We start from the raw sequence: 23874 nt of genomic DNA on the forward strand, positions 1-23874 counted from the left end.
AAAAGTTAGTAAGGGCAGCAGGTCTCCAACATTTATCCCATTTAAACAAAGCTGGAGAAGCAGCTGACTGAGAAGTTCCTCAACAACAACAAAACACTGTTCATTTCTAACTGTATCTCTGTGATTAATCAAAGGTCAGTGCAGATAGTTTTCATAATGAAATTACTATGGTGAGACAAGACTAACTTATTAGAAGAATTGAAGAGTTTGTTTCTGTCATCTGTATTCACCAAGACAGTTTTAGAGGGTATTTTTAATTATGGGGCATCTCTAGAATATATGAGGATGCTTTTTGGTTCAAGATAACCTTATTATTTAACTCACAGAAGGACAAGCAAGGTTTCTCCTATCATTGTAATATCCTTAAAGGAAAGCAACATCTTCTGGGTACAATGTCTGTAGCAATAAACAGTATCCTGTGAGGGGTAGGGTAAGCAATCAATGCAGAAGAAACAGTAAAGCTGGCAAGAGAGAATGCTCACAGTATTGGGTAGAAAAAAAAATCAATCTGTATTTTGTGGCCAAAGAGCAAAAAGTGAACCAGCACGCCTGGTCACCTCCCACAGGCTATTCAAGGAGACCATAGCCATCACTCTTATACCTTATAGCAGATGAAATAAAGCAGAGACCTCTCAAAAAAAATAAAATCTGTTACTTAAGAGGAAAAGCTGTTTCTACTGTATTGTTCACTGGAATATCTTGCTTAATGTTACGAGCGCACTGCTGTTTCCATCCACTGAAGTAGGGAACATTGTCAACTGAACAACAGACTAGCTGGCTCAGCTTTGGAGATCTGGCACCAAAGGCACGTTCCTAGGAAACTCAGAATCATGGTTAACAGAACTGTCAAAACTGGGTCATATAATCAGGAAGCAGCTTTGGATCCCTCTGGAGTGTTCAAATCACTTAATTTCTCACTGTAAGCACAATTTCCTCTTTTGCCCACCCCTTGTTGCCTTTCTCTAACGCTCTGAGGGAAGGTGCCACCATCGTTCCATTCTAGAAAGAAGGAGCAGTAGTGACAATTCTGGTGGTGTTGAGCAGCAAGCAGGAGGGCAGTGACTACCTAATGCAAAACTCTGTCTTTCTGTAGCTGTGTATGTAAGTGAGGGTGAGTGAACTGATGAGATGCAATCTGAGACGGGAAAGGCCAATTTAAGGCACTGACAGCTGAAGAGGAATAGAGCACAGTTGAGTAACAATACTCTATTACTCTGAAAATCTTGTTCATCTCTTGCTACCCCTTGAAGAGAACACTGACTCTCAAAGCATCACACAAAACATATTTATAGCATCTCATACCTTCTCTGTTCACTGGTGATCTCTACTTCTGCACTAGGTTAATTTAAAAAGCAGAGTTTTGTCATATTTGCCCTCTCACACTGAGTTACTCTGTACACACATAAACAGCAGACTCAACAAAACTCTTCTTTGACAAGACTATATCCAGCTCTTTCCTTACACTGGCATTACAGTGCTTAAGAGTTTATAATGGCAAAGAAAGCAGAAGCACTGAATTTTAGTTAAAAGTATGAAGCAGAAAGTGTTCACTGCAACCTCACAGAAACTGGAAGACCACCTTCGTGGCAACTCTTTGACTCACAGACTTTTGGTGGATTCTCAAGAGAACCCTTTTAGTACAGCGATCCACTGTAGCAGCCCACTTCCTCTTGGCCTCCTCATCCTCCTCCAGCAGGCATCTCCTCAGGTCCTGCTTGTCGGCCTTGCTCAGGGTCCTGTCAGTAACGGGACGCACCAGCTGTGAGAGGTTGAGGTGACTGTACAGGCTTCTCTCCACCACATAGGTAATATTGAACTCGCTGACAGAGGTGCGCCCTCGTAGCCTTCTGTTTGGGAAGCCACAACCTCCACCCCCTTTCGTTTTGTGCCGCAGTAATTGCAGGTCGCAAGTTGTGGGGGATGCTCCTTTCCTAGCAGGGCGCTGGCAGAGAAAAGCTCTGGAACAGGAATAGTTAGTATCCATTTTCTTCAATCGGATCTGCTTCCTTACACTCTGAATCTCCTCCAGGGACACCAGAAGATGGTGCTTGTGCCTGTTGCTGTCATAAAAGCAAATGCTTTCTGTACTTACCCCATGGCTCAGCGAGCCGAGGCTCTTCTTCATTTCCCCATCTGTCAAGGAGCGGCAAACTTTCTGGGACTTCTCCTCTTCTGGGTAAGAGAAAAATGTCCCAAGTTTCTTGGGAGGCTTGATAAGGCCACGGCTATCAGTTTTGCTGAAGGTCTTCACCAGCTTCCGGTTAGCTCCCCATGTATCAAGACTGCTGGATGAGGGAGACGTAGTAAGTGAGTCCGAGTCATCCTCTGGCTGCTTTTCACAGGAGCTGTCAAAGTAGAATTGCTTCTTGTGAACTCCAGAGTAAAGTGCTGATCTGTCATCCAGAATAGAAGAGTTGTCAAGTGAATGCTCTTCCACACCTACAGGGGACAAAAGCAGCACAACGTTTGTCATTGTTCATAATTGTCTAAGATGTTTCCCTGTGGAGTCTTACTGTATTTATTCAAGATATCATCCATTTAAATTGGGAGAAAGCTATTTTTGATGTAAATTGCTCAGAAGTTATTTTTGAGTGGATAAACCTGAAGCAGCTCCTTCCATTTGTGAAGTGAGAATGCTAGGATTAGTTAACAACAGACAGAAGACAATATCCTGTAAGTAAACTCATCATTATTTTAAGTTTCTGTCTTTCATCTGCAGCTAAGACCACAGACGTTCCCACTAACAACCCCTTAAAAGCTGGAGCTGGGATCTGTTTCTCATGTTTTTCTTCTGATACTTGCATATGACACTCAGCTCTAGTGAGCTTACAATAGGTATTAAAATCCAAACAAGTATCTCTCAGGTCCAGTTTTCCAATACCTACTGCTCCTGTGACTGCAGAAAGGAGAATTTTTCACAGAAAGTTATAGAGTTACACTCCAGGATGAAATTTAATGTTCTTGGATTTTGATGGGAGAAGAGGTACCAACTGTAATCACACAGAATTTATTTAGCAGAGGCAAAAACAAAGAAGTAGGTCAAACTGAAGGTGTGCCAATTTCAACAGTGTCCTGGTAATGAAAGAAACACTTAGTTTTCACCAAATTTTTCCAGAAAATATTTCACAGGAATATTTTGCAACATAAGTACTGGACATGGGCAGATAGCCAGGTTTCCTTTTTGGAGTGAAGGGAATAAAGAACTTGAAAATGCAATTCCTTTAAATTTTTCAAATTCAAAGTTTCAGAGAAACTTTGGTGTTTTCTCTTGAGCAAAGTAGAAGCACAGGTTTTGGATGCAGTAACAAGGTAAGAGTCAAAAAAAATACATCCTCCTCTGTCTCCCTGACAAATTTCACAGCATTCATAGTTATGCATCAGACACACAAACACACACACAAATATGATTGTATTTATTTCTTACCAAAATAAATTTGCTAATGACCTAACTTTGCCTTCTTCTTTGACTGCTTCCACTGTCTTACAGCAGAACTAAATTTGAATTGTTACCAAAATACCTACAATTTACTAAACTGGCTCATTCAATTACAAGGAACATCTTCCACAATGACAGATTAGCAGCCCTGTATAGGATTCCTGCCTCACCTTCAGCTCACTCCACTGGCAAAACTTTTGACATATTTTTGTTGAAACCTAAGATGCTATTTTACTATGACAAAGTTCATCATGACACTGAAGGGATAATGGATCAAATCTGACATGCAACTTTCACTCTTGAGAAATTTATTGGGGTAGGTCTGTAGACTGGAGTCTTTTTTTGACACCACTTTCCCTGGACTGTCCAGCTTGCTCTTCTCCCCCTCTACATCTTAATTTGAACAGAAAATAGACATTCCCCTGGGACTGAGTATGTACTGATAAACAATTTTAGTCAACTAAGTAAATATGTTTTCAAACAGCTTGTAAAATATGCATTGTGTGTCAACACTGTAACAGATGTTATTTGGAGTGAGTCCATGACACAAAGCCATAATGACACAGATGTAGATGTGATGCATTTTTAAGTGCTATATAAGAATGGTGCCCAGGAATTAGGAAGTTTCAGTTATTTGGCTCACTTAGGAGCAGATTAAGACAAAATACATATGGATTCAGATATTGGCAAATTCTAGTGAGTATCAGCTCAGCCAAATGTACATTCATTGTGATAACAGAGTCAGTAATAGAAATGTGGGAGAAGAATCAGAGACTAGTGAGCTTTTCTTAAAAATCTACAGGAACATGAAAGTGAAATTCAGCAAAGTTGTTCTTCATGAAGAAATTTTTGAGTAGGATTATGTAGAATCTTTCTTCCAGGAAACTGCATGTCAGTTTTCAAAATAAGTCTATGCTTACACTGTACTAAAGGCAACTTAATGTTGAACATTAATGAATTTATCCAAATATCATTCAAATTTTTAAAAAATTTATTCAAATTTTACTGATGTTACTCAATCAAATATTACAGCCAACTTCCCAAAACCTAGTCACCTGTGATTTCACATTACTTTACATTCATAACACAGATTCGAAGAGCCATAGCAAGCAGCTCAAAAACCAATCCAGTCAATTGCAGGTAACTTGGAAGGCCAGACAGCAATCCCAAATCTGACCATCCTATTTTTTGTGAACTTGCACAGCCCTCTGACATATCCAATTGGGAATACAGACATGTATTGTGAGGGACTGGGATGGACAACATTAATAAAGCACTTCTAATTTGCCATATGAAAATTCTGGTATTGAATTTCCTGAAAGTCATAGATATTTACTGCTAAGGTACACTTAGGTACTGAGGGGGCCTTCCAGTTATACAGAAGTTATACAGAATTAATCCATATTGTTATTTAGAAATAATTGGTTCTGCTATTGAGTTTTCCAAGAGTGAATCTACACAGAAAGTCCAGAGTGATAGATAAACTACAAACTCAGAGTTACAGATAATTTAATCAGAGAAGCCTACAGCTAGAGAAGACAGAGAGCAGATGGAAAAAGAAGGAAGGAGAACAAACTTTTTTTGGATACAGTTGCTAGTTCAGTGCTTTTTCTGCAGGGGCAGGGGTGGAAAAACTCAATGGAAATAAAAGCCCTAGAGAATAAAAATCCAGGAGCGACACATTTAAGTGAAAGACTGAGGGAAAAAGGAATTAAGGAGGTAAAGCACCATAAGAGAGGATACAGAGAGCTAGACAGATACTTAATATGCTGAAGAGAAAGTTTGGTCCAACTGCAGGAAGGCATCTGCATGCCCAGCAGCCCCTGAGCTGCTTGCTCCTGTGTCTGCTCCCATCCCTGAAGCCTCCTCCTGATCGCTCCCTGCAGCTTTTCCCAGACTCCCGGGGAGAGAAGGAGGACGTAGGACAGGCTTCTCTGCGGGCCGTTTTTCCCCAGAGCAGTGGAAAAATTGCCCTATTTTGTTTGTCCCATCTCAAAATCCACATTTGTTTCCAAGGTATCCCAGCTCTATGCTCACCATATGAGGTGATAAAAACCTTTCCAGACAGAGACAGCTGCCCATTCCAGAGCTCTAGACTGGCTGTGCCTTTCACGCCAGCTGGTAACACCATCCATAATGTAGGAGAGGCAGGCTGGATCACAGATCTGCCAGCAGCTTCCTGCCACATACGCAAGATGCACGTGTTCTCCTTAAATGCACTAGGAAAGAATCGTAATACTGCTCAGCTCACTGCAGAGCTGAGGGGAACTGGCATACGATGCCAGGAAGGCCACCAACATAGAGAGATGCCCACAATTCCAGTGAGGACTCAAGCACAGCTGTGCAGAGAGGCTCCTGAGGATCAGGCTCCATTAATCTGAGTGCTCACACATGCATACAGGTCATCCAGAGTTAATTCTGCAGCATAGTGTTCCCAGGCCCTGAACTTTGCTTCCCTTTCCCCACCCTCCTCCTCCTCCTCCCTTCTCTCCCCCTCTCTGTAGGGAGCAGGGCTCATTCAGAAGCCAAACTGCAGACAGGATCCCCCAGAAGTAGAAGTCACAAGGCAGCCTCTAGCCTACAAGAATGCCTGATAGAGGTTCTGTATTTTTGCCACAGGGTGATGCCATGTAATTCAACTGTACCACCAGCCAGCTGCTACCCTCCCAAAAGGAGCAGGAGGTTCACCTGTGTGCCACCCAGGGCCTGGGAGGGGGGAGCAGTGTGGTAATGGCTCCACTTACCTCCTTGCTGATCTTGTCGGGCAGCTGGCTGGGATGACTCTCAGGCTCGTTCCCTCCCCAGCATGGGACATAAAACATAAGCCAACTTCTAATCTCTTAATGAGGGGCTCCCTAGTGCTGCTCTGAGAACACCAGATCAGCAGTAACCACATTCTAGGCTGTCACTTTCCTCCTCCTAAAGCCTAAAAATTCAGTAACTTAAGGCATGCACAATAGACAAGGCAGTTGTTCCTACTATCCCTTAGGAATACTCCACCCCTCCCTCCCCAACCCTCCACTTTCAGTCCCCTCTCAACAGAAACATGTATTCACGCAAGCAGTTTTAACCATGTTGCTTTTTACCTTCTGTGCTGGGTTTTTTCATTTCTTCAACTCTTATGAGTTTCTTCCTGACTCTCCGAGTAGAATTCACCAGCTTGTGCAACCTCTTAAACTTCACCGACTCCTCTGTTTCATCATCGGATTGTTCTCTTGACTGGCAAAGAAACAAAGGGAATATTAATAAAACAGTAGTTCCACGGCTTGCTCCTTCAAGTCAAGTTAACCCAGCTCATCTGCTGCGTTGTGTCAATGCAGCTCTGTAACTGGTGCTATATTTTCAGCTCAGGTCAGACAGAAACATTTTAATTACTGAGGGTTTTCTTGTTTTTTCTTTTTTTCTTTTTTCTTTTTCTGAAAGCATGACATACCATTTTGATTTCTAAATCTGTGCAACGTAAGATCCTAGGCACTGAAATGCATTCCTGCCCTTGTCTTTCTTCACATGCATTGTGTAATAACTACTTCCACGTCCTCTTCCAGTATGTTTCAGGCAGGGCTCTCTTCCAGGCTTCTTCTTACCATACCAGTTATGCTCCCGTGGTTTAGTCAGTCCCTGGTCTGTCTGGCATCTCAGAACTTGCTGTTTAAACCTGGTTATAAACAGCTTTTCCACACTGAAGCTCTGTCACTGACGACTTCTCTTTTTTCCCCCCCAGTCTTCCCAGAAAATCAAAAACAGCAGCACAAGAAAGGGATGGGAAGGAAAGGAAGGAGGAGACCTCATCTGCCTCACACACAGACTGCCACAGCTACAAAATATTCCCTTCCTCCTCCCTGCTCCTTACACTCCTCCTGAAGGCTCTCGAGGCTGGAATTAAGATGGACAGAGCATTCCTCCAGCACTGACCAAGGGAAAACTCTGACCTTTTCAGATATACAGTGCAGTCCATATTCCCCAGCATCCCGTTTCGTTTTGCATCTGATCCAGTATGCTCAGTTCCAGCTGTTTTCCCTCAAGTATCAAACATTACAGAGACAAAAAAAAATTCCCTTCTCTCCAGCAGCAGTGACACAACAAGCTGAAACAATCCATTCCTTGTGAACGAGAAGACAACTTCGATTTTCGAGCCAGATCCAATGTTCAACGTGCTACTTCCTCTGTTTTAATCAGTTCAGAATGTGGAAGGCGGCGGGGGGAAGGGCAGGGAAGGGGAGAGGAGAGGAGGCCAGCAGGGCTCTCCGGCTTGGCCAGGACAGCCCTGGCATCCTGCACCGCTGCACATTCCTGCACACAGCACAGGCTCCAGCTGGAGCGCGGTATGGATCGTATACCTTACTTTGTTTGCACTCATACACCCAGCCAATTCACAGCATTCCTAATGGTCAGCTCTAAAATCCCTCATGCAACTTCCTGTCAGTGCAGAAATCTGGATTTCCACAGTGTGCTCATCCTTTTTTCTCCTTCTCCTTAATTAAACTTTTAAAAATAAAGATCCCCAAGAGATGCAAGCCAAGTAAAAACAAACAAACAAAAAAAAGCCAGCCCCTTCTCTTCCCAGCAAAAATGCTGTCTGTTAATCTGGAGGATGAGTAAGAGAGGCTGAACATAAAAGTGCTTTCTACTTTTGTAGTGCACTTAAATACCAGGAAGAGGTACTAAAGGCAGATGCCATGGGGCAGGACACCATATAGCAGCTGCACTGGAATGCTTCCAAAGACACAGACAGTGCCTGACAGAGCCAGGGAAGCTCTGAAAGCCTGCCTCCCAGGCATGCACCTCACCAGAACCACACCAGAGCAAACATCAACAAATTGCTGCAAGGGCACTGCCCATTACCACTTTTCCACAAGCTTTGCATTACTCCAAAATAAGGAGGAATACCAAACTGACCACATATGGCAGTAGGAATTGTCATTCTATCATCCAAAAATTGCACAAATGTGTTTATTGTGGTTACAGAATGGCTAGGTAATTAATAAACTTCCTTTGGGAAATATAGGACTGTAAAGAGTACCAGAGTTGTTTACAAGAAGTAAATTAAGCAACAACATGAGCATTAATTCAGAGTTTATGCCTACGACAACTTAGTGATGTCAAGCAAGACAGACACATTTAGATAAGCTGATGAATGGATTATTGACTGTAATCAAGAAGTTCAGTCAAGATTTCTTGGGCCATTAAGTACATCCTGGCAAGCAACCATCACGCGTATTCTGCACTCAAGATGGGTTTATTTCAAATGCAATCACTCTAGGGGATTGCTTTCCATCTTTACTCTTCCGGCACCCTCAGTTTGCACGACTACTGTCTCTGAAACTGTGAGCTCTGTCAGACTTGGAGAACAGCTCATACCTGGTCCCTCCATCCAGGATTTCATAGAAGAATAAACAGCTAGTCCTACTTTGCACCACTGATATCTGATAAGAAACTGTGCCCCCTCAGGGTTATGAAGACTCAACAACAACAACAAAGAGCTTTTATCTGACATTTACATTCAAAAGTATCACAGTAAAAGCAAGTGTCAAAATAACCTCAGCGCAAGGTACTGAAATCAAAACCTGAGTGGGTGGTAAAGAGGGGGTTCACCATACTTCAAAATAAATAAAGTCCAATCACAAGTAAGTGCCAGCTGCTTTTCCCCCATGCTTCAGGATTCCTAGTACCCTTTTGAGCTGGGGTCCTCCACAAGCAGTGACAGATCCTTTCTGTCACCAGTACTTTGAAGGTAGGTGAGAACAGGTTGTGCTTTATGGGTAGATGAAAGACAAAGACAGTCTCCCTTCAAAAGCCTACCTCCTATCATACCACGTAGCATGTGACAGAGAAATCTTCTACAGCAAAAAAAGGATGGACAATAAGTTTATGCAAAAAGGCTTAAAAATTTTGACTACACCACTGGTGCTGCTCAGGAAACTTTATTTATTCTTCACTTGCTTCCTGTTTTTGAATCAACTTTTTAAGAAAGGCCTTGGAATTAACAAAAGTTTCCATTCTGGCACATGGGAAACAGAGCTTAATTTTCCAGCTTAAGTAATGCTTTCTTTTACAGCTAATATTAAACAGAAAACAGAAATGTAAAGCATTCAGGCCATAATTGACATATTCAAATCACTGAACTTCCATGCTTTGACTTCCCCAATCCACTCTACCCCTCCCCTCTTTCATGGTGACTGAATTGCTTTTTTTGGTAGCTGTCCCTGACTTCAGACGGGAAAATTACCCCAATGTCCCCAAAGCATGGGAGGCTGGGCAAATGGTTTCCTGGACAGCTCTGGCAGTGAGGCCTTGGCACAGGGCTTGTACGTAGCCAGCTGCCAGCCCCTCTTGCTCTCTTCCCCCTTCACAGGCTGCAGCACTGCAGAAGGGTAGTGTGGTCTGCTACAGAGTGGACAAGTCTGCGTGATGCTCAGACAGAGGCTCTCCGGCCTGGAGGAATCCATGCTGTGCCCTGCCCACCAGTGCCTCCTGGCCCCTGGCACACAGCTCTTCCATCAGGCCAAGCCTTGGTGTCCTTAACGTGCTGATAAAACAGCCCCTCTAGCTCCCTGCACCCCTGTGCACGGCCAAGGCAGCCTCTCCCCGTGCCCTCAAGGGGACAACAAACAGATTTGCAGTACTGCAAATAGGAACAACTTAACTTCCATCTCCTCCGCTCCAAATTTTTCCATCCGAAAGCCCATATGGCTCAACTTTTAATTACTTTGGCTAATGCTGTATGTAGAAACTCTGTGGTGAATGCTTAAAGTGTTTCATTTCTGGTTTCCAGGGCAACATTACATCACATTGCAGACAGCTGGCTCCACAGCCCTAAACCATAGCAAACTGGCCAAAGCTGATGCACAAAACTCGCGCGGGTTGAGAGCGAGCGCAGGGCTCGGCCGGGCTGCCGGGGACCCGCACAGCCTGCGGGGCCCCTTGGCTGGGCGGAGCGGCCCTTCCCCACGAGCCTTGGAGCAAGTGCATCCCGCATCTGCGATGCTCTCACGGTGCGGAAACGCGCCAGCTCCGAGAGCTTGGCTGCACAGACGCGCGAAGGACCGCAGGGAAACAGGGAATATATTAACAGCATCTGGAAATACCAAGAACTGCATGCAGAGGACTGCAGCCACCACGTACCACACGCCTGGAAAACTACAGAGAGGCCAAGGCCCATGCCCACTGCCCAGCTTTTCGCTGCAAGATGTGGTCACAAACAGTGAAGATGCTCTCAAATCCAGAAGAAATAAATCCCCTCTGCCTCCTCTCGCATCCCTTCACCTTGGAAAACTCCCTACTTGTGTACCCCCAAAGGCCCTCGTATGTAAGATCAAAGTAAAGAGCTCTCTGTTGAGGAACAAATAGGAAACCAGCACACGTACTCTGACATTCTAAGAGCTCTCTACAGTTCTGCTCCTGGCACTCTTCTCACTTTCTCTCCTGCTTTTCTCACGCAGGCTCTTTGCTGCTGCTTGCTCGGGAGGCAGGGCACACGCCTTGCTCTGCTGCTCGCTAACATCCTGCCCATTTCACACGCCACAGAAATAACAATCTTAACCTCCCTCTTTGCATTAGTGCTTCACAGAGAGAGAGGGAGAGTGAGAGACAACTAACATTTATTAGCGTTCTTGGAAGTAATTGGCAAAATGTAAACCAGAAATAAGTAGCTGGCTTTCAACAGGACTATGTTTGGAAACACTTCAGGGTTATAGCAGCAGCCCTTAAAAAGCAGCCAAAGCTTGGTAGCCATGTCCCAATAAAAATGTGTAAGAAACACTAGGACAACATCCAGTTAAAGCTATCATAACTGATTAATTTGCTTCAGCTCCAGAAAAAAACCCAAACATATAAGACTTTTACATGAGCTGTGTGAAGCCATTTAGAGAGATGTTAAAATTTTACAGTTTGCTTTATGCCCAGTAATAGTTCAGCCCCAAACTGAAATCTCTAGGAAACCTTGCACTTAAAAAAAAAAAAAGAAATCTTTTAATACCTGATTAAACTTAAGCCACAATTCTTCTTCACTATCAGACGATTCTTGTTCAGCAAAGTGGGGCAAAAAACCACATTTAGATTCATAGACACATCACATCACATCCCCCAGCCCTGGCTAGCTCACCTCAGAACTACAAGCTCTGTAGTAAATGCAAAGAGACTTTGCTGTTCTCTTTAGGAGATGTGGCTACACGTGTCCTTTCTTCTTTCTAACAGGCTTTCCATCTGCCAAAAATCCCAACCATTCTAACTTTAAAAAGTTTTTTATTAAAGACGCCTGCATAAAGTCAGAGACAGGAAAATAGAACAGAAAAGAACTTAAAAGCCCAAGGAAAGGAAAAGGAAAACTGAGGAAAGCTATGCATGCTGTGCTGTGCCTAAGAATAACCACAAAAGCCTTTTCTCTTTCTCCCTTTCTGAAACAGGAGGCACATCCTCTCCACATCATGCTACAAGCTCAGTGACTTACCAGCTTCGGCATTTATAGGCCTAAAGCTCAGTTTCGAGTATTTTCCCCCGAGTCCTCAACCGCTGTCAGCTTTGTAACCCTAAAATTTAGGAGCAGACAGTTCTTCTTAAGTATTGAATTAGCTCTGAATCCTGCACACAAAATGCCTCTTCTCTCGAGTTACATTATCAGACACCAAACTGGCTCCGATTCCAGTGCTGAATATGTAAGGAAGAAAAAAGCGTGATGCTGGACTCAATTAGCTGTTTTCTGCTCACTGATTGATTCCCCTAGTTACTCGCTAGCTGCATAACTTGCAAGAAAGGCATAAGTCATCAGCTCTAAGCAAATCTTCTATTCACCACAAGGAAAAAAGGGAGTGTTGTACATGGCAAACAATCCCTGTTTTCACTGACGAAGGCTTGCTGACCTCTTGCTGGCCTCCAGTTCCTTAATTACTGTCTATGGAATTTCAGTGAAAGAAAAAATACAGAGAATCTCTGCAAAGCCAGGATGAAGATTGACCCTCAAACACCACCACTAGAGTGGAGGCTGTGTCTATAGGAAATATAACTTAAGGCCTTTACCAGTTTTTTTTTATTTTCTCTTTTTTAATTCTTTTGACAAAAATTCCTGGAGAATTTCCCTTTAAAAAGGGCTAATTTGAAAGAAAAATAAACCTTGCTTAAATGTTTTTTAATTTGGTGAACTTAGATACTTTTTTTGATCTTTCCCCTCAGTTTCAGTGCTAGAAAAAAAACATAAATAAGAACTGGAAAGAAAAATGCTAGTCCAGAAGTGGTGGCTTTTTGAAGCATTGTAGTGTGACTTTCAACTTCTCTGCCTAGGCTGGGGTCTGATCTCCCTTCCTAAGAAATAGACTCTGCGATGCTCAAGTAAATTGGCACTCCTTTTACAGGCAACCACACCTTATCTCAAACCTCACAAAAAATTCAGACTTCTCAGAGTACAAGAAAACAAGGACCAAAATTACTGCTTATTGAGAACTCTGCTATCCAGGGGTGGAAAGCAGTAGCAAAGGTGTACCACAACAGCACCCTTTCTAAGCCAGGGAAGATTCCCCTCTATCAGGACCACAATATCTGTTAATCTGGATTCACTGCAAATCAATCACATGGTGAAATCACAGCTGGACTAAACATCTATTTCCTTTGATGACTGGCTGATTTTAATGAGCCCCCCAATCAAATAGCTTTTTTCAATTTCTCCACCTTTGTACTAGAGACTGAACACAGCTTTTCTACTCCCTAGTGGTCATGTAAACTAGGTTTACTAATGTGCTGTAGCTGGGCTTTTACCCTTGAATTACTTCAGCCCCAAATCTCTGATGTAAAGCCCTATGGAAAATTCTAAGCTTCAGATAAAACCAGCTAGTGTTCTTCAGTTTCAATAACATACAAGCCCACATCAAGTGAAACACGACAGCAATTTCCTTGAAATCTATCTCAGATTCCCTTAAAAGTTCATGACTATGAGTGAAACTGATCTAAGTTTGGGGCTTTGCAACTTGAGTTTTGAAGGTTTTGGGTTTCATTAAAAAAGCTTCACAGACCTCTAATCCTTGCAGAGGCTGTTTATAGAAAACTGCATGAAACTAAGATGTGATAATCTGCATCATATCCTGAAGTTACAAATAATGGCCAAAAATTTAAAGAAAATTAGCAGAGGTCATAAATATTTTTTTTTTTTTCTCAAAGCATGAATTGCAAGGGCTGTGCATGTCTAAAATGTGCAGTGTCAGCCCCCGTAGGTAACCATGTCTGGGTTTGCTCTGTGATTACTTAGAAGAAAATCAAAGGAGCATCCAATGGCTACTTTGGTGAGAGATATATTACACATTAGCTGGTGACGACACTGCTTGCTGAAATTAGTGGGAAATATTTGTCATAAGTAACGAGAGCATAAAAGTTTAATTCTCCCAGGAGGTCTGTCTCAATACAAGAATAGCTGCTTAGGCAAATTCCTAGCTGTTAACTGTTTCCAGGTTTTAGTTTAATTTTGAGAAGCACATTGCTGACATTTGTATCTGCAAGCCAGACACATTTCCTCATGGCAAAGTGCTTCTCTCACTGATTAGCATAATTAATTTTAATGGCATTACAACTGTACTCATGTACCACTTGTAATAGGTATACATAGCAGAATGAATCTCTGTATTACATTATTCTCTACCTGTTACAATGCAACATTATTTTCCAATTCTCCTGCAGACTCCTCTATACATGGAAACAAAAGTCTTAAACAAGACTCTCTCAACTGAATCTTATGTTTTGACAAGGCTAAGAAGATTCAGGGAGAATTTTTACTCTTTGGCATAGGCTGTACTATTAATGAATGGAACTGGAAATCCACCTCTCGACTTCTTGGAAAAACAAGGGTAAAACAGCAATACATGAAACACAGCAGAAGTCTTATCAGAGAAACAAAGCAAAAGAATGAGAGCCTTTTAGTGAAGGCTGTAGTAACTTCAATTACATTCTTTTGTTACCTTCAAACAATCAGACTGTTAAAAATCCTCAGAGCATGAGGAAGGAAACACCAGCATCGGGGAAGGGGCACAAGTGGAAACCAATGAGAGGGCAATTAAAATTTTCTGTTGTACCACAAGTAAAGATTATTCGGCCTGTGTCTGCCAAATAGGGCAGTGAAACACATGGTTCTTGCGATTCCTAATTCTTGAACTGAGCAAAGCTTTGTTCTCATTTAATAGGCTTGGTCTCAGAAAAGATGGGGGCAGGGAAACCACATTATGAATTATAGCATCTCCTGCTGGCTGATGCATGGAGAACAGGAAAAAGCTGGTACCACCCCCTCACCCTCTAGGTAATAAGCATAAAAATTAGGCAGCTGCCAAAAGGCAAAAACGGTATAAAAAAGTGAACTTGTATGTTAGAATAAATATTAAATTATTTTGCCTTCCCATCTCCCATCATTCTCAAACACATGGCCAAACATTTTGCAATAAAGTAAGTCAATAGGGCTTGTCTGAATGCAGGCAAACAGAAGTGGTTATGAAAAAGCCTAACTGCAGCCACTGCTTGGGTGTTACTGTAAGCTCTGAGTCATGACAGAAGGAAGATTTTTCTCAGAGACTTTACAACAGACTAACTACAGGAGAAACTCCTGCTGGCAGTAAGCAGGAGGTTTACTTGGGCTACATTACTTGCAGCTGCTCAGTATAATCCTGTGGTGACAATGTTTTATTCTGAATAATTTGCAGCAGTTTCTCCTGCAAATTCTGAAGTGTTCTGGAAAATTTCAGAAAAAATGGGTAAAAAACTCTAAGCTTAGAGTGTTCTACAAAACTGAATACAAACACATCAATGGTCCCTCGCTTTGCTATCATCACTCCCTAGCACTGACCTTACTTTGGGTTGTGTCATGGGAACTGTAATGATGATTTGCACTTCTCTCATGAAGGTTTTTGTATTACTGTGCCCATGGGAAATCCTGCTCTTATGCATAGATAGAGAGAGGGGAAAGATTGTAACAAAATATGCTGTAATTCTTCTGCTACCAGCTTTCACCATGAGGTGCTGGACACTGATCCTATGATCAGTGGAAAAGGAGGGCAGCCAAGGGCTCCCAGGACAGGTCCCTGGGACAGGCACATAGCGTGGGAATTCACCACTACCATTTCAAAACATTTCTTATTATAGGTTCTTTTTCATCATACCTGTTACTGAACACTGACAGTATTGCAGGAATTTCGGTAGTAATAATAAATGCATCATCCAATACAACAAGGCACACATCAGTGTCTTTCAGGAAATCCTAACAGAAATTGGGTCACCAGATTCTTTGGAGCAAAGATGAAAGCTCTGCATTCATTCACAACCATGCTGAGCAGCAGCTCCCCTCTGTTACTTGAAAGAGCATGCAGAGCCTGGAGGTGGCAACAAGTTCTCCAAGAGGAAGTAAAACATAGAAACATCCTCTCCTACCCTTTAGCGTTTCATGGAAAAGAAACCTTACCAAAAATGGTGAGTCTTGGGATAACAGCAAACCAGGGCTAACTTCAGAATATTCACACTGCTTCAAATTAAATACTACTCTTTAAAATAAAACAAAACTCATCATGCCCTACTCTCCACAGATACTCAATGCTGATTCCCAATGTACATTAATTCTGAGCTTATTTCTAACAAATTAAACTGAGTATACCAAAAGAAGGACATTTTCCTGTTTACATTAACAGTCCTGTATTATGATCAATAATGTTAACCAATGGTTAAAAATTTTAAGAATCCATCACTACTATGAATAAAAATCAATTAAAAAATAGCTGCATTCAGAAAGCATCCACGTACTGAAATACAGTACAACCCTGAATAATGTGGATTTGCTGTAATTATGCTTAGATTTACTTTTGAGGTAATTGGTACTACAGAAGTTACACTTTCATTATTTCTTTTCTTCCTATTCTTCACACTTACAAACAACAGAGTAATGACTGTCATGAGTCAGAGATAATTATATCAGACTTATTTTTTTGTTAAGAGTCAGGTTTGTACCATGGGAAACACAATCCTGATTCAACAGCTTCAGCATCTCTGGGACTGAAATGAATACAACTCAAAGTCCATTCTCATCTGTTACTCTGCTTTTGATGCCTGTAGCAGACACAAACTCAATTCCGCACAGCCTTTTCAACTTTTAGCCCTATTTAATCACTTGTTAAAAAAAAAAGAAATAATAGTAAGTACCAGAGTAACATATTATTATATCAGTCCAGCTAGAGCTACTGCTGTGTGGACTCAGTGGACTGCCATCTGTTGAAAAATGGATCCAGAGAAGACAGAGAAGAGAGGCAACACAGGCAGGAATTGTCCCCACATCAGCCTCACAGTAGATGCAGGTTAGCACAGCACACTTACAGGTCTGCACCACTGCTGCCACTTTCCTCAGAGAAAACAAATGGGGTGCCAGTTTCCTACTGGTATTGTAATAATCCTGGGAAAACAAGTGTTGGAAGGGCAGGGATGTAAACCAGCAGTGTAGGCCTCCCCACTGCCCATGTGTGGGTGTGGGCCATACTGTTGGAGGGAGATGCTGCTTTTGTTCTGCCCAGTCATAAATATTATCCTTTCTCCTGAGGCTGCTAAGGCACATCTGGTAGGGAGGGCGAAGTCAGACAAGCATGGCACAGCTCACTGTGGCACCTTTCAAATGAAGGCCAGCTACACTATACCTGGAAGTCTGCTGGATGGCTGAGCATTACCTGCTGATTGAAACCAAAATGCAGAAGATGAGACCAACAAACCAGTTTACTCCAGAGATAATTACAACTTCATTTAACTTGCATCTCCAGAAACTGTCAGTGAAGTTAATTAGTGGTTTGTGTCAGTGTCAGCACACATATAATACACGCTTCTGTAACAAGCTCCCTTGTGATTCTCCCCATTTCCCCACTCTGACATGAAACATGGCAACTGGTACCACCAGTGGTGTTTAGCAGAGGGCACAGGAAAGAAACTGAATGACACACTGAATATACTGATTCCTCCTCATGCTGGGTCTCCAAGCTGGGCTGGAGCTGTACCAGCAAGGGCTCTGGGGATGAAGCAGCCCTATTTTAGATGAACTGAGAATGTCAGCCCCCAAAAGTTATCAAGCGCTCTTCTATCTTTAAGAAGCATAAAAGGCACCTCAGTGTAAAGAAGGAATGTGATACAATTTTGAGGTCCTCTCTTTCCCTGGACTTTCTGACTCCTGAGGACAAATAGAGCCTTATCTACAATCCAGAAAGGGATCCATTTGTAATCTGCACCTGCTTTACATCCCAATGCTTGGCACAAGGCAATGAAAGCCTGTCTAGTGTTACTGTGAACTGCCTTCATTGCAACAGAGATGAAACATAAATAATCAGAAATAAGTTTGTAAGAAAATGAGGCGTTTTAGAGCTTTGATACATCTGACTAAAAAGTAAAACAGTTTCAACTGCATACCCACAGTAGCAAATAAAGAACACACATATTTTGCTGAAACAAGGGGACTGCAGGAGTGAGACTGAAAGCTAAAAGCTGCTCCTAAGTGGCAAAGAACCAAGTCACCTACTGACTTGGCAAGGCTTTTGTTTGTTTATTTGTTTCTTAAGAACAAACAGGACATACAATTAACAGCATAGCAATGACATGGGGCTGCCTCCCTTGGGATGCTGACCTTTCTACTCCTCACTCCTTTGTGGTTCATCTTTAGGGTTTACTTTTGTTAAGGGTATGAAACGCAAGTTTCCACTTCCTGGTACAGTAATTTAAAAGAAGAGAATCTGGAAAACAGAATCCTCAAATCAATCTTTAAAATGAGAATCTTTAAATCAACACCAGTTGTGTTAGTCATAAACATGGGATGGCAATAAGAGCTTTTTTTAAAAAGTGGTATTTTCCTAAAAGGAAAACAATAACCAATGATATGTGCACTTCAGATATTATTTTTATGTTGTGAGCAGAGCCGACTTGAAAGGAAAGGATTACTAAAAAGGTTAGAACACTCCAGACATCCTGCCTTCATTTTTAGATTCTCTCATTGCTTAGATTCTAACTTGTTTTCATTTTGTTTACAAAATGATCACATTGTTTCATTAAAAACTGCCTAGTAACAACTTGGCTGTGAGACTGAAAAATAAATAAATAAATTTAAAAAGCAAACAGAACCAGAAAAACCATTGCCCAAGGACTTCAGAATCAAACCAGAAATGTTTATTGCAGGGAACTTGAATTTCCAATTACTTTCTGAGTATAAGGCAGTGGGCTACCTGAAACTATGTTTTTAATATATGGAAAACCATCTCTGCATCATGGCCTATATAAAATGAGTGGGGTAATTTTAAGTTGAGGTTCCAAATAAGCAGACTACAAATCACACAAATGACACTGAAACTCAAACCATTTGGGAAAGAAAGTGCTTGAAAACAGAATCATCTTTGCATGTCTCAAAATCTGGTCATTTCAGATTAGTAGAGAGGTCCTTTGGTAAAAAAGTCTGAGTGAATGCATATCCTATCTCTAGACATATCTGACAGTTTTCATTGTTTGTTTTTCCCTTTTGTCAATTACAGCCCAAAGTTTTTCACCCCAGTTAACCTCAGTTGCATTCTCGTCCACAAAAAAAAAGTCAAGCTGAGTTTTGTTCTAACATGAAGTTTCATTTCTGCAGATGATCCTCTTTTCCCTTGAAGGCAAGCAGTTTCACAGCTTCTGTAAACGGCAGCTGGGACAAAAATCAGGGCCAAAGGCAAAAATCTTGAGAATTATCTACAGTGATTGCATAGAGATCCCTCACTGAAGTTAGCAGAAAGCTGGTTCAAATCCTACCAGAACAGCAGAGAGAGACAATCAAGCTCTTGGTTCAAAGTGCAAAGATGGCTTAGGAAAACAATTTTAGAGAAAAGGTGCCAAGTCATTCCATTAGGGTGGAAATACTGAATCATGTTAAGTCCTCAGAGACACACACAGCTTTCAGTAATTCAACACAAGTGTAAATCACTATCAGAGGATTTAAGAGAGAAATTCAGTATCCTTCTGAGATCTGACCATGAGAATTTTGAGGGGCTTATTCTATAGGTACCCTGGACAAAAGCCTTGAAAGAAGGGAAAGTTCAAGCTATAAATACTAATGAGGAAAAGATCAAGACATCTTTCAGCTGACTAAAAAATCAGTTCAGGAGAGTCAGGATCCTTCCTTCCCTATTCTTTCCACATTTTCGATATATCAGAACAGAATGTAAGGCAACATCAGCTCCCCTCTGCTCCAATGTAACTAAAGATGGGCATATTTTTTTGAACATAAACAACAAAATCTTTCTCTGCCACCAAATATGTTAAACATCTCATAAAATGACATTGCATTCCTTTTTTTCATTTAGAAAAGGAGGAGCTAACCGGCTGCTGCAGTTAGCAGGAAATTCCATTGACAATAAAATAAATAAATCAACCAATGGTCTCAAAAGCCTATGATTCAATTATATGGGTTACAAAGAGCTTGAATTTGACAGTAAAATGTGTTCCTCTCTAAGATTTATCTGTGAACTTCCAATTAGAGAATTGAAGTGGAATAAACTACTCAGTGAAAATGAAGATATCTGGAAGGGAAAATTAATTAATTCAGTATGGCATGACACAAAGGCTGCCTGGTGCCCACAAGAACAACAGAAGTTAAACAGCTCAGAAGCAAAAAAGAGAGGGTGGAAAGCTGCCTTACTGCTTATGGATCTGACAGAAGACACAAACTCTGGGCTGTGAGTTTGCAAATGCAGAGACAGAACTGTTTGAAGGCAGCAGGCAGCTAGGACTTAGCCAGATCCTCATCTTGAATGTATCAACAAGGGCTAGAAAAGCCTGAGAAATTCTACGGGCGAATCAACAGCTTCCCTCTAAATGACCTAAAAGCCCTTTTCTGTGCATTTTGAAACAAGGGGATTTTTGCCTGGGACAACTTGTGCTTCAAAAGCTCAGTGACAAAAGTGGTGAGATTTAAAAAAAAAAAAAAAAAAAAAAAAAAAGAAGGCAAGAAAAAAAAAAAAGCAGTGATTATACAATAAGACTGTTGAAGTCTATGACAACAGATTTTGAAGATTTAAAATGCAAGTTAAAGATTCTCTGCAGACAGAACAGAGCATCACAAGGTCAGTGGTACATTTGCTATAAAGGAAATTCCCAGGTAAATCAGGGCATTTCGGTAATTAAGTGAAAGAATTTAAATATTAAATGACACTGGGGAGCAGTACCACAATGACAGGTACTTACATTACAATTGGAAGACCCATCAAGTGTCGAGTAAGAACCATCAGGCCATTCTGCAGCATCTACAGTGCTCGACTGCCTGTGCTGAGCTTCATACTCTTTCAGCTGAAATTTGAAAAGACAAAAAGAACATTTTCCAGTTCAGAAAGAAGAAGAGATCTTCAAGAAGAGATCAATCTTCATTAAAATAGCAAGAGTTAATGCAATTTAATTCTGTTCTCCCTGTATCATTGTGGAACTGGGGAAATCTGAACTTTTCCCCTGCATGCCTCACTTACTCAAAATAAAATTGTCCAACAATCAGCAGTTTAAAAAATAAGTTGTTTTGGTGGGTTTTTTTCTTAGAAGGAAATGATCTGTAAATACTGAAATTCGATGACCTGTTGTTGGTAAAACATAAATTACACATCCCCATCTCAGAGGCAGAGTTTACAGCAGACAGACTAAATCACAATGATCTGCCAATTTCCTTCATAAAGAAAATGATCTGCAGTAAAGACTAGGAACCATCCTTTGTAATTTAAAAATAAAACAACTCTCCCATTTTCCAAGAAAGGTTTCAGACAAAACCAATACTACAGGAGACTAAGTGTTGTAAGGATCAAGAACTGATATTTTAAGAAAAAAAGGCTGTTGCAAGTAGTTTACTAGAGGAAAACTCTACCAGTCCATATATGAACTATCAGATTAGGTACAATTCTGTCACCCCACAAAACTTTAACAGCAGAGTAGAAAAAGAATTCCTAATATTCCAATACAATAATTTTAAAATCGTGCATTTTTTCATCGTATGATTTCCATTAGAGCAATATTTTCTTCAGACAATAACATAAATTTATATTCTAGAATAATCTGCTTTACAATGTAGTGTTTCAGTAAAGATATTCATCTGACTGCCAACTGATTGAAATGATGTGCTCTCTAATGGAGCCCATACAGAACATCCTGTGTTCCATCATAGTATTTAACACAAAGGTTAAGTTGAAATTTTAACCCTCTTTTGGCTTCTGAGCAATTAAAACCTTGGTCCTATGGCTGCACAAATGCAACATTTTAGTGTTCTTTTTCTTGTGGCTTATTATAATTTAGAGTTTGTAAACATTTGTGACAGCCATTTAGGAAAAAAGCGTATCTGTGTTGTACATCTGACATAATGTCATATGCCAAAAATGGCTGAATATGTTTTCTTGAATGTTATTAAAGTAAAACAGCACCTTTTTGGCTAAGAAATAAGCAGGAAAAAAATTAGCTTAAAGGGAAATAGTAAGAAATACATGAGTTCTGAATCAAGTAAGGCAAGGTCAGCAAAACCTGAAGCATTTCTATTAATACTTAAATCTATGAACATAATAAAGAAGAGCTAGTACAAGTCAGAGAGCGATTCTTCTCCCTCTCTTTAGACAGCTGCAATGAAAAAGTCTACACTTAATCTTTTCTCTGATTAGTACCTTTTATTGTTAATGGAGAGAAGCAATACTTTTAGGGCTCTATTAATTTACCATGTAATCGATATTTATTTCTGGTTGAGCTAAATCTCACTTTTCTCAAAAAACAAAGGAATTGCTATGTAATTTATGCTACCTACTGCAATGGGGCAAACAGACAGGCTTTCTCCACCTTCTCCTATGTTTTGTGAATAAAGCAAAACTCCAGATTGATACATCCTACATTCTAAAACATGTTTATCAAGGAGATAGATGTATGCACACATCATACCCTAGCAAGTGCTTCCTCAATGGTGATCATCTTCTCTTTCACCATCATCATCAACTGGATCCGCTCCTCATCACTCATTGTGATCTCACTGGCCACATAACCGACATCCTCTCCTGCACAAAAAAAACACAAATATTTTAAGCATACGTAAGAATTCATGCACAGGGCAGGGTACATTGAAATTGGATTTTACCCAGTGCTCTGAAATCTGGCTGCCACGTGGATCTGGCTGGCCAGAAACAGTCCCTCCCCAGAGCAGGCTCATGGTATGATTTCAAAGAACTGACTGACTTCGAAGTAACTGAGGAAAAGCAATTTAGAACTGAAAAACTAGGTCTGCTTTGACACGGAAAGCAAGCATGAAAAGGAGAAATAAAAACTGACCATCATCACATGGTTATTGACCCTGAACGACAAGAATTAAAAGAGGAAGTGCTAATGCTGCAAAAGTCCAGCAGTCAGCCCTGAGGAATACTGGAACCAGATGCGAGAACCGGCCTTTTCAGCAATGGTGTGCTGGGCCCTCGCAGCTCTCTGCTGTGGCGTGGCCACTGCTTGTGATCTATCCAGACTCTCTCATCGCCCACTAAGCTGGTACATGGTGCTCGATATATTGGACTCTCAACTATCTCTGCTTCTAACATGCTTGGCATGTCAGCACAGACAATTAGATCTTGCCTCAAGAACCAGCAAGGACTCACACTTAACTGAAAGTGTGTCCCTTTTCGACCTACTAAATGGGCTTTTGTCATCTTTCATAATTCATTTGAACACAGACAGACATAGAGGAACATCTGTTTGCAACATAAGAAACTAACATACACATGGGGAAACAGAAATTTTCTGTGTGAAGAAAAATACTTAATGCAATCCACAGCTGCATCTTTTGCAGAAGAACTAGAGAAAGACACCTGACTGTTTAAATGGAATCAATCCTACATTTCCACTAGTCACCAGGGGCACTTTTACTACTCCTTCTTGTGGCATCTTCTACAATGAGAGGTTGGATTCAAGCCTAAAGCAAGTAGGTCAAAGCAACAAAATGCCAAAGAAAGGGGAAATATCTAATTGGAACAGTATTTCTCTTATCAAGTTAGGACTAGGGGAAAATAAAAAGCATCTTGTTTAGTTACATATATTGCTTATGTATTACCTCACGTGTGCCATCACTGACAGTCAGGACAAAAGGCATCCCAGCCTCATGTCTGCAGTCTCAAGAATTTGACTGAGCACTGTCATCACGAACCAAACCTGTGACACTTCCAGAGCCACAGACCCCAGATGCCACAATATTACAAATGTGTTTTATTCCTTTGTGATACTGGCTCTTTACATTTTATATGGATAGGATGTGAACCCTTTAAATAGCTTTACCTTTTGAAGTCTGCCTCATCAGTCCTTTCTGGTTCTTTCGGAAATTCTGCCAAAAAAACTTATTTTTCTTTTTCCAGTCTGCTTTCCCTAAAAGGAAAGTGAAGCGGGAGGATGAGGGGAAAGGAAAAAAGAATTTTACAAAGAAACATTCGTTAGTAAAT

At 41.1% G+C, this 23874-nt stretch overlaps 1 protein-coding gene across 6 annotated transcripts in view; it reads right to left on the reverse strand.

Moving 5' to 3' along the window:
• The window catches only part of SASH1 (SAM and SH3 domain containing 1), a 541099-nt gene that overhangs the window by 25012 nt on the left and 492213 nt on the right, over positions 1-23874 (reverse strand). For 3 of the 6 annotated variants that reach the window (XM_088052802.1, XM_088052805.1, XM_088052804.1), the window contains 5 exons: positions 23714-23800; positions 22340-22452; positions 20627-20728; positions 6523-6655; positions 1604-2439 (listed from right to left, as the gene is read on the reverse strand). In XM_088052802.1, the coding sequence (XP_087908928.1) occupies positions 1604-2439; positions 6523-6655; positions 20627-20728; positions 22340-22452; positions 23714-23800 (1271 nt within the window). Of the gene's footprint in view, positions 1-1603; positions 2440-6522; positions 6656-6869; positions 7079-20626; positions 20729-22339; positions 22453-23713; positions 23801-23874 lie in introns of those variants that run through there. The other 3 variants (XM_088052803.1, XM_014263649.2, XM_088052806.1) reach the window with 3 other exon arrangements.

Source organism: Pseudopodoces humilis, chromosome 3 (assembly GCF_049639895.1).
Source record: "Pseudopodoces humilis isolate 2021_Gansu_Grassland_sample_001 chromosome 3, ASM4963989v1, whole genome shotgun sequence".
Lineage (NCBI taxonomy): Eukaryota > Metazoa > Chordata > Aves > Passeriformes > Paridae > Pseudopodoces > Pseudopodoces humilis.